This window comes from Ambystoma mexicanum, chromosome 3q (genome assembly GCF_040938575.1).
Source record: "Ambystoma mexicanum isolate Mex_15411 chromosome 3q, UKY_AmexF1_1, whole genome shotgun sequence".
Lineage (NCBI taxonomy): Eukaryota > Metazoa > Chordata > Amphibia > Caudata > Ambystomatidae > Ambystoma > Ambystoma mexicanum.
The window spans coordinates 763993876-764012201 of record NC_090926.1 but is presented as its reverse complement, the minus strand read 5'-3'; the positions used below and the strand labels follow the sequence as shown (position 1 = coordinate 764012201).

Genomic DNA, 18326 nt, shown 5'->3' with positions numbered 1-18326 from the left:
GATAGGAACATGCAAATGGTTTTTTAAAGTACACAGCCTGGATGTGTGCCAAATATGAATGAAAAAATAATAATTCTGTGTGTGCGGATTGACCACCAAAATGATCCAGTCCGCGGATGTTAAGCTACAAATTACCTGTTCTTCTAAGTCGGTAAGTATTGAGGCGAACTGGAAGCGTGTAAAAACGCTGTGGGCCAGTGCTGGGATGCTGGCAGTGAGGGGCAGCTACGTGCTGTCAACTGCAATTTGCAGACAAATGAAGCGGCTGCATGCACCTCGATTGTGGATGTGAAGTAACCCACTAAACAAAACAGAAAAAGAAAAAGGAAGAAGAAACGAGAATCAGCTGGCAGGCCGATCGAAAGTGGCGTGCTGTGGGCCCTGTGTGGGTTGGGCCCCTGTATGGAGGTAGCCGAAGGCCCTATGTGGAAGAGGCACCATTTGTACCTGAATCAATCGGGGTCCCGCAACGGAGGAGCTGTAGTGCGATGGCTGGATGGAGCACCTGCAGTTCGCCGTGTCAGCGGTGAATGCTACGCGCGAACTGGCATATACAGAGGGAGCTGTGTATCAGAAGGCAATGCGCATGTGCAAAAGTATAGACACACGCTTCTGCGCATGTGCGGGTGTAATGTGTACCTTGTTACGCACATGGTCAGAAATGTCCACATTGTGGTTGCCATGGGGGCTGTAGAGGACGCTTGTGTTGTCCGTGGAATCTTATCTGAAGAGGTTCAGACAGAGGCCCGTGACGGATAATGAGCGCATTAGGTGGGCCGTCTGTAGTGGCTTCATGTATGGCTGTAAATCAGGGAGGTCGGTGGAGATATTCAGCATCCTGTGTAAGCGCCTGACTACCCTCGCGCAGTGTGAGCACTTTAAAAAATGAAAATTAAATGTTGTGCAGCCAACTCCGCGGTTTGGCCGAAGTGCTGTGCTGTGGGTCGGTGGGTCATATATCAATAAGAAAGCACTCCCTTCATCAATATATACCATAATTTACTTAATTCATAAAGACTGAAGAAATCATGAATGCTCATATAACGATGCCTCAAATGGGCACAACTGAACAATCTAGCAATAGATGGTTGATTGTTTCCACAATACCAACGCTGTTACATATTCTATAGATCCGCACCTGAGGAGGCACCTTCAACCAAGATTACATTTCAACAATAAATAATCACGCCTTATCAATGGGAAAGGATATGAATTCACATATTTTTGTGTCATCCCCAATTCAGGCACAAATGGTAGATAGTTCCAAGCAAGAGATCTGGCACTTAAATCGTTCATGTTTTGTTTGTAATTAAGGCCAAATAATGTAGTCCCCAATGAACCTTTGATTGAGCTAGTAATGCCTTCATATATATACATCTCATGATCATCCATGGACAATCATTTGTTATTAGCAGTGCAGCATCTAGCTAAAGTAAAGTGATAGAGAACATTTTATAAAGCAACAGGCTTATTCATTCCTTAATGTAATTTCTCAGCGTCTCAGTTTGTGCCAATTTGTATTAATTATCCTTAGATGGATGTGCCGTAACACTCTGGACTGCACTGATCTCAGCTCCAATTCTGATCTCATATATTCCACTGGCAAGCTACTGGGCATATCAAGCAACCTTTTTCGACATTTGCTCTCTGATCTATAAATAGCATCCATTTAACTTAATGTTATAAATGTCCTTTAGTGGTCCCAAGCTATGGCCTCCATATTGCGCAAGTTGGTGTTTCAATACTGTCACTAATTGCATGAATTTACTTTTTAGTGATTGTATGTGAAGTTTCCAGGTTAGTCGGTGATCATTAATAATTGCAAGATAAGGATACTGAGTGACATTCTATTTTGGCATAATTGATACACCAATTGAAGCTAGGAGGTTTTTTTTTTAAGTTTGATGCCATGAATTTTGTTTTGGCTAAATGTATTATTAAATGACGTAGGATGGAGTATTTGTTGAAGGCATTTCGCATCAGTAGTAAGCCAGACGGGGTGGAGTCAGGCAGCACACACATCATCTGCATACCCAAGCATTGCACTTTCCAGCCTCCCAGTCGAGGAGGTGAGGCATATGATACGATGAGTTAAGAATACTCAATTTGTACTCGATGGGCGAGAAGCAAGGTCTAAAAGAAAACCAAAACTCACAAAGGCATGAAACGCCTGCACAGTATAAAGCATGCAGGGCCTCAGCCTACTTGTGAGGGGCTAATTTAAGTAATGAACTGCATATACCATCAGTTTCAAGGGCCCTAGATGTTTTCAAGTATACAATGTAAATTAATATTATCAATATTTATCAATATTACAGGATTTCTTTTTTTTACTTTTTTATTTTAGCACACAACACATACAACTGTTGGCTAACTGTTGGCTTATACTCAATGTGGTTCATACAATCATAGCAAACAAGTAATATCAAGAGAAAAAACGGAGGAAAAGGTGTAATGGACCGTAGAATCAGGATCAAGAAGCAAAGCAAAACCATAAACAAACCAAACAAACAACAAAAGGAAACTTACATCAGTAACACAGGATAAGGGCCGGACGGACCTTCATTATCTCAGAGTTATCCTGACACCAATATACCTAAATGAAAAAGGGTGGTAAAATGGATAGAGCTGCCAGACTGTTTCCCTGATTGAAGAACATAAACCCACTAAAAGTAAGACTTTAAGGGTCTGCTAAAGCTCACGCCCTAGGTGGAACTAAATAAATAAGGTGGGATGATTAGGTGGGTTGCAGAAATGCCCACCTTCTGTGAACTAAATAAATCTGAGGGGCCGCTGTTGGGGGGCTGCTGAAACCCACACCCACTGTGAACTCTCAGACCACCACCCTTCCAACGTTAAGGCCTGGGGGCACCTGATCCACAACCCCCTATCCTGTCCTTGTACCTTGCCCAGTGAGTACTGTACAGCTACACTCCCTGTTGCCTGATGACAGAACATTGACAGGTTCTATACATGGAGTTTAGCCCAGGCATTATCTCTCTTGAAAGACTGACCAGGAAAACGGGAAGCCATACAATTCATGAAATCATATTTCTGTATCGTGTGTTGGACCCTCTACAAACTAAGGGGATGTCAAGCCAGGAATTTTAGTAAGGAAAGTCCCTTGGATATAATTAAGGCTTCAAGTTCTCAGTTGTTATTGATTTTTACACATAAATACAGACGGACATCAATCTGCTTCCTGTCTGTATTTCTTTATAAAAATGGAAAAAAAGGGAAAAACAGGTCTTTGTCTGGTTCTCTGTGATGTCACTCATACATCGCAAGCCAACCACGTTGCAGATTGGCAGCATGGAGAGTGTACAAGTTGAATCAAAATAGCATTAAAGTTCTTCAAACTGCTGCCAGCATATATCTCAAGGCAGCAGCAGTCACAGGAGCAACCGTTTGATGTCATGGAAAAAATGGAGCAAGCATTTCTTTCCTATATGGCTGCATGTGTGCTTTAATAAATGAATTTTTTAGATTAAATGCAGAAAAGTACTGGTTGCGAATTATCTTTTTATATGACAAAAAATAAATGTTGATAAATACAGAAAAAAAGGCCAAAACATATCTATGGATAAATACAGATGCAAATGGCAGAAAAATAAATACCATAAAACAGGGAGCCTTGTATATAATGTAGCAGCCATCACCAGAACCACTGTCCAGGCTCTAGTCACCAACTCCCCTCACGTGAATCTCTGTCCCTTCCAACGTCCTATTCCATCAGTTTCAGTCATGCCATTTGAATGGTCAGCTGTCACTGATAGCGGTCCCGCCCTGTTACACAATTTCATGGTCCCACACTGCCCTCTGTGGTGACAGCTGCTCACTGCAGTGAAACACAGGTTGACCAATGAAACCCCTTTGATGAAACTACCCAGGTCCAGAAAGTCAGAGGGATTAACCTCCAGCCAACCAGCCCGCAGCTGCCAGGAGGAAACATGAAGTGACACTTTTAAAAACAGGCTGAGGCGGGGATTAGCTGCGGCACTAATGCTGAGACTGGCTGCAGAAACCTTCCGAGTTGGATCAGGACTCTCGCTTCCTCCTCTTCATCACTGTTTTTCTCTTTGTCATAAACAGATATCGCCAGGACCTGTCAGGATCATCTCAGACACACCATGCTATACAGAGGACGCAGGCACTTCCCCTTCAATGTGGAGATGGAAGCCCTTTTGGTAATGTCTTGAGTGAAAGCAAAAGTAGCAGGCTGAGAGAAACACAGGCAGGCATGTCTGCGCGTGTGACGAAGTAGTGCTCTGTGTTGCATTTGTGCTCTTTGACCCACTGTGTCCCTGCGTGGCTGCCTAGATTATATTAGTGTTCTCTGTGCTTGTGTTGTGTTGGGGTTCTCTGTGACCCTGGTGCTCTTTGTGTTTGTGTTCTTCTACTTTTATGTGAGCTCGAGTTTTGTTTATTTTCTTCGTGGTTTTTACAAAAATGTTTTGCATCTGTTGCCTCAATGGTCTACGCTGAGTGCTGTGTTGTTGTAGTGCCTTTATGTTTGCTCCATGTCTGTGTTTTGTTAGTGCCCTCACTGTTTTGTTAATGCTTGCATTAGTAGGTGCTCAGTGTTGTGTTAGTACTTACTTTCAATTGAATGAGTGCCTTGGGTGTCTCCATTGTGGTCAGACTGTGTGTTAATTTGCCTTCTTACTACCCTGTTTTGTGTTAGTGTTCCACATTGTGTTTGTAGCGGGAAGGGGGGGGGGCTAAATACCCAAAGATAGTACTACCCAAACACTCTGCCAGCCTCGCACTCCCATTACTCTCGGTGATGTGCACACTGAGGACTAGCTAAGCTTCCGTGTCCCCCTTTAATACTGAAGTCAAACGACTCGGCTAGTTAATGCTCGACACACACCAGCTAAATAGTCGTACCGCAGGCAGCGAACACTGCTCCACCAGTATGACAGCGCTGGCTGGTTAGGAACTCTCCAAGGGTGTTAGGGATCAGACCCCTAGGATACCTCTTGCAGAAACAAAACAAGATTGCACTTACTGGGTATAAATCAAGTTACAGTGAAGCAGGCATCTTGCAGTATGATCCAGTAGAGCTGGTAAAAGCAGGTCAGGCAGTTAGTTACTTTAAACCCGAGATACCTCTGCTGACTGAAATGTGATTACCCCGTGGTGGCCAGTTAATGAGCACATGGCTACGAAAGTAACATTTAGCGTGTGGGGCACGTGCCTGGTCATCAGCAAGAGCCTCAGTTATTCAGCTGGGCTGCGCTAGGGCAAGACATACCGGATAATCAATAGAGTGGTTACAAGATGCAAGGCAAAGTGCCGGCTAAGCCTCCCCTGTTTCATATGTTCATGGAACTAGCCCATGTGCTGCACTCGGCCAGCATAAATACTCTACTGCATGTACTCTGAACAGCTTAACATATAATGATCTATCTATTTGTCACATCACGTGGTACTGATAGCCAATCAGATCCCAAGCCCCACACTTGACTGCCTGCACAGCTCAGCTCGCATGAAGGGCCTCGTTGCTTCAGCAAAGGATGCTGCAGGCCTTTCATAAGTACAGGCTGCCCATCAAGTTACACTGTCATCTCCACACATGTTAGAGTGTAACCTGTATTGCAGCCGTGGGACTTTGACATGAAGCCCTGTCTCTGGTCATTTCTCCATAGGAAGCTTCTTGATCTTTCTTCTCTATCGCTGAGGAGCCCTGCAGCACACCACTAAAAAGAACACGCATCGGCAATGCCAACGGTTTGGGCTTTTGTGCAGGCATGGGAAAGGCACTTACCAGGCACAGCCGTAGTGGTATTAACTGCCCATTGATGGTAGAAGGTGCAACATGATGCAAGTACCTGGGTATCTAATAGCAGTGCCTGGCAAATGCCTAGTACTTAAACGCAAGCCAAAACAGGACTTCAGTGAAAGGACATGCATAGTGCTTATAAATGGAGTGGCTGAAGTCAGACCTGGTTGACACTGTTATTACATCAGTAGCGGGTTTACAACTCCAATTAAGTCCTTAACTCTCAGAAGACTGCTCTGTAAAATCACTGGCAGGCGCTTCAAATGCAAGGTTTGATGGTTAGGCTTCAATAAAGTGGGCTCAAGGACTTCCCATCCATAAGGAGGTGTTATGGGCGGGGAGGGACAGGAACTGGGTGAGAATGGCCGTAGGGATTAGCCTGCATATGAGCATTTCTCCCTATCTGTACTCTAATGCAATAGTTTTGGTTTATACGTGTCACAAGTGACACTAAATAGCCCAAACTAAAAATAGTATTTCCTGGAATTAAAAGTTTTGGATTTTCAGAGTGCTGGGAATGAAAACAAAACAACAAATTATTGGCGTGAATGTACTCCCAGGATTGAATCTTGGCGGCCATGCCTTTCCCGATGATTAAATGATATAACTCGCTATCATGGACCTCAGGGGCGTTGCTAGGGGGGGGCTAAGGGGGCTATAGCCCCTGATCCTTTGGTTGTAGCCCCGGATAGAATCTCAGGAGCTACAGCCAAAAGACTAGCTAGCCCCCAGTCCCAACAGTTCCAACAGCAGCTTAGCCCCGGGTCTTTTCCAGACCTAGCAACTCCCCTGATGGACCTTGAAATCAAGAATGCTGTTTACTAGAAACCTCTGTCCTCACCAGGCATGGGGAAAGTGCTGTAACCTTCCTATTCATGTAGCAGGTTTACATAGACATGAAAAGATGGGCTGTTATGGCAGTGGGGAGGACTGCCGGTGCAATGCGGAACGGACCAATAAACTGAGGCTGTGCATGTTTAATGTGATGCAAGAATATGCAAGTTCAATGCACCAAGCCATAGTCTGCCTCGAACCTGCAATCTGCAGCACAGTTTCTCTTATTATCAGCAGGTTGCTTCGAACCTTACCAACGGAGGATAGCACAGGGGAAACACGCTGGTATAGGAAAGAAGACCACATAGAGCAACACAGGTTCGAATCCCCTCGCACTTAGAGATGGAACTCGGTTAAATAAGCTCTCCTCCACACTTAGAGACCGAACTCGGGTAAATAAGCTCTCCGAGTGACCTTTCACATCACAATGAGATTGGAGTAGTTGTAGCATTATATGTCTTACTACTGGCACAGGACTGGAAGGGATTATCTTTTCTCACTATTTCAGGTGGCAGTAATGTGTTCAAAATAGAGTAATTATAGCAAAAGAGTGTGTAACATTTATAAATAATTAGCCTGCAAAGATAATAACCCTGTTCTATTATTCTGACGTTATTTACGAGGCAATTCAAATAATGCCTCAACATTTAATTAGATCCTTCTTTCTGCCCATCTGTGTGTGAAAAGTGGATGACACATTTGATAGCACCTTTCAGAGGTTAATCAAATTCTTACTACACGATAAATAAGGACATTTGTACTGCTGTTGTACACCTTGTAGTAATATAAACTATGTCATAATTGAAAAGAAATCTCCTAAAACCGAAATGTTTTTTTTTTGTTGAGATGAAGATGATGATGATGATGATTAGGACATTTATTAATAGCAGACCTCGCTTCGGGAAGCAACACAGTGCTTAACAAGTCACAGGGAGGAGTAAACCTAAGGGAAGCAGATTGCAAGTGATCAATACAAGAAAGCGGTGAGCAAAGAATGGGGGACATGGAGGGTGGGCAATCTGGCAGCAGGGATCTACAAGCAACCAGGGGAGGAAATGGGGATGCAGATCGCCCCGGCTCAGGTTAGGTGCAGAGTTGAGGGTGTGTGGGCCTAGGTGTTAGGGAAGAGCCGTTCTTTTAGGAGGAGGGTTTTGAGTTTCTTCCTGAAAATGTAGACGCGAAGGAAGGGACAAGTCTCGAGTTGAAGGAGTTGAAGGGGAGGAGTTTCCAGAGTTTGGGAGCATAGAGAGAGGAGGCCTGCCTTCCAATTCATTGCTTCGGAGTTGTAGTGTGCACATATCCTTGCCTCTGGGGGATTGCAGGCCTCAGGAGATGCTGAGCTTCTCAGCAAGGAAGCTTGGAGGGTGATGGTCTTGTAAATGATGCGCAGAGCCAGTGTAGTTCGATGATGATATAGTGAAATCTATTGAACTCTATGGCAGTGGTCTTTGAAATGTGAGGCTATCCCCAAAGGATGTCCAGTGGGGCACAAGGCTCTTCAAAAAGGGAGTACAGAGACTGCTTTTAATAGAAAGTATAATCAGATATGATATCTTGTGGGCTCGGCAACAACATTTTTACTGAAGTGGGGGGCCTGGCAGCAGTATTTTTACTGAAGAGGGGGCCTCAGCACATACATGTTTGAATACCACTGCTCTATGGCCTGGTTATTTAAGTGCTGGTAAAGGCCTTAATAAACCACATGGTTCCTCCACAGAGTATGTTGCTTGTGCCCACACAGCACACCCTTTTACACAGTCCTCCATTTCATTGCTGATTTTAGGCCACCAACAAAAGTATGACATTAATTCAGTAGTCTTTTGTTATCCCAGATGACCTACAATCAGAATCGTATTCTCCATTTGCTTTTCTGTTACAAATAAACCTGTGTTCTTCCAAAACGCACGTCCTTGCACCTGATTATCATCTGATGACAAATAGATGAACGCATCCGCAGACCGGGAAGCCAAAGTGACTCTCTGAAGGCGTTTGGCTCAATCCAGTGTTGGATCAAGAAGCGTAACCAGTAAAGGTCCTTCCTTTCCAGCCACTGGAAGTTGATCTTCCAGAAAGGGTCACCATCATTATCTTGGATACATCACTGCGCGGGTTAGGACACACCTGGAGAAGCAACAGTGCAGCACTCACAGCAGTCCATCCTAATCTGAGCGCATCTGGGTTTATTAACTTGAGCAAGACCACAGTGATGAATACATCAGAGAGCAATGCAATGCAAAACTGTAACAAGATCCTTATTCTGAGGACAGTCCCACCCCTTTGAAACCATGCCATTCGACACAACGTATCTTTTACTGCACTGTTAAATGCTCCGGCAAAGGCGCGTGTGCTATTACAAGAATTGAACAGCTGACTAGTGGAACAGGATATGTTACCAATTAATCAGGCTGGCTTTCGTTCAGGCACTTCGACACTAGATAATATCCTTGCTTTAGTTACAATAGTCAAGATGGCTAGAGTCAACTATGCATGCACAATATATGTGGCATAAACCAACTACAGTGCTGCCTTTGATGCTGTTAATTGTGCCTTACTGTGGAAAAACGAAGTTCCCAGGGTATCTCGGCTTGATTGTTAAAAATTATCATTGCTGTACATGAGCCTACTACTGTCTATGTATCATTAAATCAATCTGATAGCATTAGCAACTTGATTGCCACATACAAGGTATTAAAGAAAGGATGCATTCTGGCACCAATATTATTTAATTTGTATTTGGCAAACATATTCACTCCACTCAATTCCGACAAGGAATACCCTCCAAAGCTAGCTAACAAAAATATTCAATGGCTTGGGTATGCGGATGACGTAGTCTTGCTGACTATGCGCCCATCACTGTGCAAAGACAATAAAATGTGCTAAATAGATATGACAACGACCATGATTTATTTATTAACACTAGTAAGGCCAACATTATGATATTTAATCATGTGAACAGAAGCAGTGTTTTGTTGGAACTTGAATAAACAGCCTGTAGAAGTAGTCTACATTGACAGCAAATTGACTTGTCATGAAGAATGGCTACTCGCTCAAAGTATAACTTAACAAATATCTGGAGTGATAAGGACATTTGCTGCTCAGCTTTGCAGTTATACTCTAAAACCCTGCAAAGCAAATCGACCAATCGTCATGAATCACAGCTCATCCGCAAACAGAGGACCCGCAAACAATCTTTCTGTTTTTACGCACACACCCTCTGGAACTCGATACCGGTATCGCTCGGTATGCCCCCACAATTTTCTAATTTCACAAATCTTTCAAAACGTGGCTTTTTCAACAACTGAATTGTTTTAATCTGAATGGACACACAGACTGGTGCACAGAGCACAACTCACAGTACTGCACTACAGTTAAAAGTTGCTAGCCCAAATGCTGGCTTTCCATACCCTGTACAGCTGTCCGCTACTCTCGAGCTAGTTATGCGCTTTAAACAATAAAATAAATAAATTAAATTAAACACTGATTGATCGCCATATAATGAAAATTATACCAGCTATGGCGAATGGTGCTGAAATCTGCCACCTCACTAAAATCAAGGCCTTAGCCAGGTTTGATAGCATATGAATGAAGACATTGTTTGGCTGTCCACGCAGTCTGCCAGAAGACTATGTACGAGTGGATTTTGGAATTTCCGAAACACATCCTACACTGGTTAACGAAGATAGATTCAATTATGGCATTCAAATTTGGCACACTAATACCGATACCTTATTATCTGATATTAGGGAGGCTTATCTGAAGGACATACCCAAGCATAAAAACACCACCATATGGAATCATATGGTTGACTGTCGGTATTGGAGTGAAAAAATGAAGGTAGATCTGGCTGTGGCTAATTTGAAGAAATTGAAATGTTGAATTACAAAATATTAGTGCATTGTGACATGAGCAAAATCTTATAGACCTGGCTACCAAATGGCATGCCTAGGAATATATTCCATAAGCACCGCTATTATATAATGTACCTAAATATATATATATATGCATTTCCAAACAGTACCGTCAGTTGCGATTATAAGCATCTAAAATGTAATATCTTACCTACACGGGAGGTTATTGCGCTTGGACAGGTCTTCCATTGAAAGATAGGACGTGTTGAATCTATCTAAGAGGACAGATAGAAAATATCAAACATTTGTTGTTGCACTGCACTAGTAACATTGATATATTCTGAAGACATATTTGAACATGTACACATGTAGTGTTAACATGGATGATGAAAATGATGAAAAATGGCATAAGGTAAAGTGATTGAATGATACTGTGTTGATCCATCAGATTATGAGACTACGATACGAGGTATGTTTTTGTAATTATTGAAATTTGGTTCATTTTTGTCTTTATATATTTTATTGTTGTGTATGTTGTATATTCATTATTCTTCACTGTCTGTTTTGTAACTGTTATATATATGTTTTAATTGCAATCAGTATACCAATTGATTATATCACTATGCACTTTATTATTACCTTGTATGTATAATACAGTGGTATTAATTAGCCATAAGAACGTCATCAATTCAAAACACTATGCACCCTATTACGTTGTAATGTGTACACCATGGAGCTTTAACTGGCCACGAAAACGCCATTAATTTGAAAGCACTATGCACTTTATTATGCCTTAATGGCAAGCAGTAAACCATTGATTATAGCACTATGCACTTTATTCCGACTTGGTGTGTATAATACAGTGGTTTTATTAGCCATAAGAACGCCATTAATTCAAAACAATATGCCCTTTATTACGTTGTAATGTGCAACATAGAGCTTCAACAGGCCATGAGAAACACCATTAATTTGAAAGCATTATGCACTTTATCTTGCCTTTATGGCAATTAGTAAACCATCGGTTTACAGCACTATGCACGTTACCATTACTCAGTATGCATAATACAGTCAGTGTTTTATAATTGGTCATGAGAATGCCATCATGTTAAAGACCACGTTATTACGTTTTAATGTATACAACATAGAGCTTCATATTCAAACATGATAAACAGAATGATCAATTAGAAAGGCTGCATGAATTATTTGATTGTGCCTACATGGCTTCCTATACATACTTATGTTTATTATTTATACTAAACAAATGAATAATCAGATTGTTGTAATCAGACGTTGTGTAAACATGGGTCTGAACATTTGAGCGTATTAATGATATAATATCATGTATTGCAAGAACAGAGATGTGTTTTTTTCACTCTTGGTTTTAATATAAAATATGCATTTGCATTTTAATGATGATATTCAACTCGTTGCAATGTTTTATGTCTTGTATCCAAACGTGAGCTCTAACAAGGTTGTCCGTAATTAATCGGACAGATAGTATTTAACATTGCTTCAAAGTTCCTTGAACATTCCAATATGTCCGCAAAATATATGACCGATTGTAATGCACTAAGCATTTCAGTGTATTTGGACACACGACATCAAGGAGGGACTACAAACACAATAACAATGTACATGCTAGGGTGAAACGCGTTGTTTTCCTCCTCACTTGTCCACCGAGACATGAATAAACGGTTTTTCTCTCCACAACCAAACGGGAGTCGGCCCTCAATTTCTGGGAAGTTCCATTTGAGTGTGGCTGTTATCTCGACTGTCTGACAGTCTTTTTTCTTATATTTATATATGGGATACATTACTCACTGTAATCATATTTCTGCTGCTTGTATCTACTTAGATTCACATGCTGTGCATAGGCCGACATCTAGTGGAAGCAGCGGAGTATTACAGTTTGTTTTTCAAAACTCGAAAATGGGCATCGACATAGGGCCTGCCAATAATACTATCCCTAGTGTGACGTCCACTGTACCCATGATCCCTCACACGTGTAGGACCCTCAGATTGTATTTTTTCTGACATGAGGTAGCACGAGGAGTAGCGTGAGTACAGATTATCCAAGCAGATGGATAGATAAGACTAGAAGCATCCATGCGCCTTCTCTCAGAGGGGAGGAAGGGCTGGCGCATGTGAATCTAAGCAGATACAAGCATCAGAAATATGATTACGGTGAGTAATGTATCCCTTCTGAGGCTTGTGGAATCTGCTTAAATCACATGCTGTGAATAGATTAGAGAGCAGTGTTAAAAGAAGGAGGTGGGATGTGAGAAGGGCCATGAGCGAACAGATGTCTTAGAACCACTTGTCCCACTTGAGTATCTGTCTTGGAATGCGTGTCAATGCAGTAGTGCTGAGTAAAAGTGTGAATAGAGCTCCATGTAGCTGCTTTGCAAATGGTGTCAAGGGGTACATTTGCAATGAAAGATAGAGTGGCCCCAGTGCCTCTTGTAGAGTGGGCTCGGTGTAAAAGGCAGAGTAACACAGCTGGATACATTTGACTATACATTTTGAGATGGCACCTTTAGAGACGCAATCTCCCTCTCTGCCTGTAGCTATGGAGACGAACAGTTGGTCTGTCTTTCTTATCGGTCTGGTCTTGTCTACATAGTAGAGGACTGCTCTTCGCACATCTAGAGTGTGTAGTTTCACCTCAGCAGAGATTTTGGGTTCTTGGAAGAAGGCCGTAGCTCAATGGACTGGTTAACGTGGAATTTAGAAATGAACTTAGGTGAGAACCTAGGATGAGTTTGTAGAACCAGTTTATCCTTATGAACAGTAAAGAAAGGATCCTGCACTGACAGAGCCTGAATTTCACTGACCCTTCTTATGGATGTAATGGCTACTAATAAGGCAGTTTTATAGGTCAGGTGTTTGAGACTAGCTTTATGCATGGGTTCAAAGGGGGGCCCCATGAGTTTAGCAAGCACCACATTAAGGTCCCATCCTGGTGGTGGGTTAGAAATTGGAGGGTGGAGTCTCTTAACCCCTTCCATGAATGCTTTAACCACTGGTACTTTTCACCACAACACCTTTTTATGGGAGGTGGTGTAGGCTGATAGCGCCGCCAGGTGTACCTTGAGTGAATTAAATACCAACCCTGCGTCTAGCAGGTGGAGCATGTAGGTGACGTTATTGGAAGGAGTACAATCAACTGTGTTGATCTGTTTATTCTGGCACCAGATAACAAATCTTTTCCATTTATCAAAGTAACACTGTCTTGTGTTTGGTTTCCTAGATTCTTTTAGGATATCCATGCATCTCTGTGATAGATGGAGATGGCCAAACTCTATGACTTCAGGAGCCATGCTGCCAAGTTCATCGAGCTGAGTTGAGGATGCACTGTTTGTCCTCCGTGCTGGGATAGTAGGTTCTGCCAGTCTGCGCAGGTGTGGGAACCACGGTTGTCTCGCCCACATGGGAGCAACTAGGATGAGCGTCATCGATTCCCTGTGCATCTTGTTGACCAACTTCCTCATCATACGAGTGGGTGGAAAAGCATAGGCAAACATCCCTGACCAGTTCATCCACAGGGCATTCTCCTTGGAGCCTGGCTGGGGGAACCTGGATGCAAATCCTGGGCATTGTCCGTTTTCGCTTGTGGCGAATAGGTCTATAGTGGGGAAACCCCACTGTGAGAAGAGGTCTCCTATGACTTCTTTGTGTAGACATCATTCGTGTTGTTCTGGGCGGGGATCTCTGCTCAAGGTGTCTGCTAGTGAATTGAGATCCCCTGGAACATGTTGAGATGACAGCTAAATGTTCCGTCTGAGTGCCCATTTCCAAATTCTCTGGGCAAGCTTGGACAGATTTGGCGAACGAGTCCCTCCCTGTTTGGTTATGTAAAACCTAGCTGTCGGGCTGTCTGTTAAGATCTGCACTGACAGGTTCAACAGGTGGGGTTTGAACGCTCAAAGCGCTCTGAAGACTGCCAGAAGCTCTAGCAGGTTTATGTGATTCTTGGCCACTGTGTGAGACCAGAGATCCTGAGCTGTGTGGTTAAGGAGGTGTGCTCCCCACCCCGACAGGGACACGTCTTTTGTGACTACGGCCTGTATCTCTGGGTCGTAAAAGGGTTTCCCCTTTGACAGGTTCTCTCTTGTCCACCAGTAAAGACTCTGTATTAGTGTTGGCGAAACAACCACTAGATCGTCCCACTGACCACTTGCCTGAGACCACTGTTTCGCCAACCATTCCTGCATGGGTCGCATGCGCAGGCACGCGTGGGGAACCAGGTAAATACATGACGCATCATGCCTAGCAAACACATCGCTTTGCGCACCCTTATCTGGCGACCGGGCTGATACTGAGGAATTTGCAGTAGTAGACTCCAAATTATTTCCTCTGATGGAAAGGCCAACCCCTCTTGAGTGTTTAGGACAGCTCCTAGGAACTGTTTGGAGGTGCTTGGCACCAGGCTTGACTTTTTCTCATTGATTGAGAAACCCAATTCGAAGAGGAGGTTGATCATTCTTTGGATGTTGGAATTGCAAATTACTGGGTTCTCCCCCGTGATGAGCCAGTCGTCCAGGTCAGGGTACACTTTGCCTCCCTGCGTAGTCATGTGAAATATTTGGGGCTTGGCATACTTGTTTGCAGGGCGTAAATCTAATACTGGGCGCATTGTCAAATCTTTTTTTGGCACAAGGAAATAAGTTGAATAAATACCCTTGTTTACCTGGTTGCCCGGGAGGAGTTCTATCGCATCCTTTGAGAGAAGATTGACGATTTCCTCGAGGAGGATCTTTTGATGGTCCAGGGAGTGTATTTTTTGTCTTGGAGGGTGGTTGCGGGGGCGTTCCAGCAGTTCGATGCAGTATCCTGCGGACACCGTGGACAGCACCCATCTGTCCGAGGTGATCCCTTCCCATGCTTGGGTGAAGTTGGAAATGCGCCCTCCTACTGGGGATGCATGGGAAGGGACCCTGAGCAGAGCGTCACTGTTTTCTGGGAGGCATACCGCCTCTGTCTGGGCTGCCACTCCATCTACCGCGGCCCCTTTTGTTACCTCTACTGTAACTTTCGGTACTTTGTTGGTTGCCACCCCACGATGTACCCTGACCCTGTGAGTAATTCGAACCCCTCTGGGAATTTTGTCCGCGTGAGCGACGAAAATGATTATTATTCCCTCTTTGGTTCGTGAGTTTGTTCGTCAATAGTCCCAGGGACTTTAGGATATCGTATTCATCCTTGGCACTTTTGAGTGCCTCCTCTACCGCTTTGCCAAACAAGACATTCGGTTCCACCGGCATGTCGATAAGAGAAGCCTGGGTCTCGGGTTTAAACCCTGACTGTCTGAGCCAAGCGTGTCTCTTGATGACAGTGCTCTCTGCGATGAGCCGGCCTGCATTATCTGCTGCGTCAAAGGTCGCCTTTAGAATGCACCCGGACACCGATCTACCCTCCGATGCAATCTGGGCTAACTGGCCCTTTAGTGGTTCAGGTGCGGAGGCGATGAGGGCAGCTACCTGCTCCCACTGGTGGCAGTTATAGCTTGCCAGCAGAGTGGTGGTATTGGCGATTCTTGCCTGGTAAGCGGAAGTGGAGGCCACTTTCCTTCCTAACACATAAATCCTCTTGCTCTCCTTGTCTGGGGGAGCTTCAGATGATGATAGAGGTGTCCCCACTCTTTTCATGGTGTTAGTGACGACCAACAAGTCGGGCTTAAGTTGACCCCTTATATAAAGTGGGTCTGACTGGGCACCCCTGAACAATTTTTCAATTCTAGGCCCTAGTGAGATTAGGGGTGAGGAGGGATGGGTCAATTCTGCGTTGGATGGACTTCAGAATTGGTATGGCTTGGGCGATGGGTTTCTTATCCCCCGTGATCTCTTCTGCAAAGTCCCTCTCTTCTTGAGCCCCTTGAGTGTCTATGTGAAAGTGCTCTGCAGCTATAACTAAGACCTCATTCAGTAGAGGCTGATTATCCACAGGTGAGTCAGTGACTGGTGGTTCTTTGTTAACAGGTGAGTCTAGATTATAGACCTCTGCCTCGTCTTTCTCCTCCTCATCCTGGTTCTCATTGTCTCCGTAATAATCGACTCCCGCTTGGTCGTCCAGCATTTCTATGTCTGGATCTTCAGCATACTGGTGGTAAAGTTGAACAGAGAATGGGTCTGAAATCAGTCCCTGAGCTGGAGTTTCATCACAAGGTCTTTTACTGGGAGGTTGAGGGTCTTTGGATCCTGAAGGAGTAGAGTTGTCAGGGGTACTCTGATAGCTCAGAAAATAATCAGGGTTTTTTTCATAGAAATTAGCCAAAGAAGACATTCTTCTCATCACCCTGTCGATGTCATCAGAGCTCCATTGATTGCCTGGAACTGGGGATGACCACCTCCTGCTGGGGTTCCTCTCCTATTCCCATATCCTGTAGAGTGGGAGGGATAACTTTATGCTTGGTGACAGGGTCAGGGGTCCTAGATTTAACCTTATCTGAAGACCCATGTTGGTCCTTGGGGTGCAGAAGTTGTGTGTGACGACTTCTTCGGTGTTTTGTCCCCTTTACCATGAGTAGAGGAGTGTTTCCCTGATGGTCTGGCCTTCTCTGAATCTTTCAATGCCTGATGCCGAGATTCGGGGGGGTGTAGGCTACTTCTGTATCTTTAGAGAGTGAACGTCGAGACTCGGAGGCAGACGTGGAACGAGCTGCCGGAGTCGACCCTAAGCGTGCTGCTTGGGGGTGGAGGTCGGATTCGTCTTCTGACGACCATACCTCGTGACTTTGGGGAGCAAGGCACTCTTGGCAACTGTGGACGGTTGCCGTGTGTCGTGAGGCGATCTCGACCTGCAACGCCCAGAGGACACTGACTCTGTGGACCACTCTCTATGTGCCTCCTTCTTCCGAGCACTGGACACGCGTGTCGAATCTCGGCTGGGGTTAGTGTGTTTAGGTGTAGTAGTATGGGTAGCGCTCGTGTCGCCGGGTGTGTTCCCCATAATTACCCCGCCGGACAATCCTACAAGGTCGGGGACTAGCGATTGGGTGTCTTTCGATGCCCCTGTGCCCTAGCCATCTGAAACGGCGGTGTTGCTGCCATCACTGAAGGATGCCACCGCTTCCATGGCCTCGAGCTGCCTGGCGTGATGGGCCCAATGTTTAGTGGAGCAGTCCTTTAGTGTTTTAGCCTTAAAGAGCTTACACGCTCTGCAGTTAGCCTCAGGGTAGTCCCTTGGCAAACAGATATTACAGGTGGTATGTTTGTCAACCCAAGGGAACTTGCGGTTGCACTTGGGGCAAAATTTAAATGGAGTACTCTCGATATGTCACCTAATGGCAGCGGGCGAGTGTATGTAGGAAATAAAGCGAGTGTGATTATGTCCACCCCCCACTCTCCCTACTTGCAGGGTGGAGGCCAGAGGCCTTCCAAGGCCCGGGCTGAGGCCAGAGGCCTTCCGAGGCCCAAAGTCCGTTGTGCAGTCTCAACGGTTGTTCGTTCTTCGGACCGGCGTCGATCTTCGATCTCTCGACGTGGGATTGTAAGAATGGGTATTTTTAGGTAAATTCTGAATAAATGGCTGAAAGCCAGGGAACTCTGCAACAATGCTTCCGACTTGAATGGCGGAAAAAAACAATCTGAGGGTCCTACACGCGTGAGGGATCATGGGTACAGTGGACGTCACACTAGGGATAGTATTACTGGCACGCCCTATGTCGACGCTCATTTTCGATTTCGAAAAACAAACTGTAATACTCTGCAGCTTCCACTAGATGTTGGCCTATGCACAACATGTGATCTAAGCAGATTCCACAAGCCTCAGAAAAATATATATATATAGATCTGAGAATGGATTCATGAATTAAAGGCTATGGGCCTCATTACACGGTATGCGGTAACCATGGCGCTAAT

At 44.4% G+C, this 18326-nt stretch overlaps 1 protein-coding gene across 1 annotated transcript in view; it reads left to right on the top strand.

Annotated features, from left to right (window-relative positions):
• Positions 1-18326, top strand: part of MYO15B (myosin XVB) — a 721855-nt gene that overhangs the window by 521874 nt on the left and 181655 nt on the right. The window contains exon 35 of the mRNA XM_069654768.1: positions 4093-4187. Coding sequence (XP_069510869.1) covers positions 4093-4187 — 95 coding nt within the window. The remainder of the gene's footprint in view (positions 1-4092; positions 4188-18326) is intronic.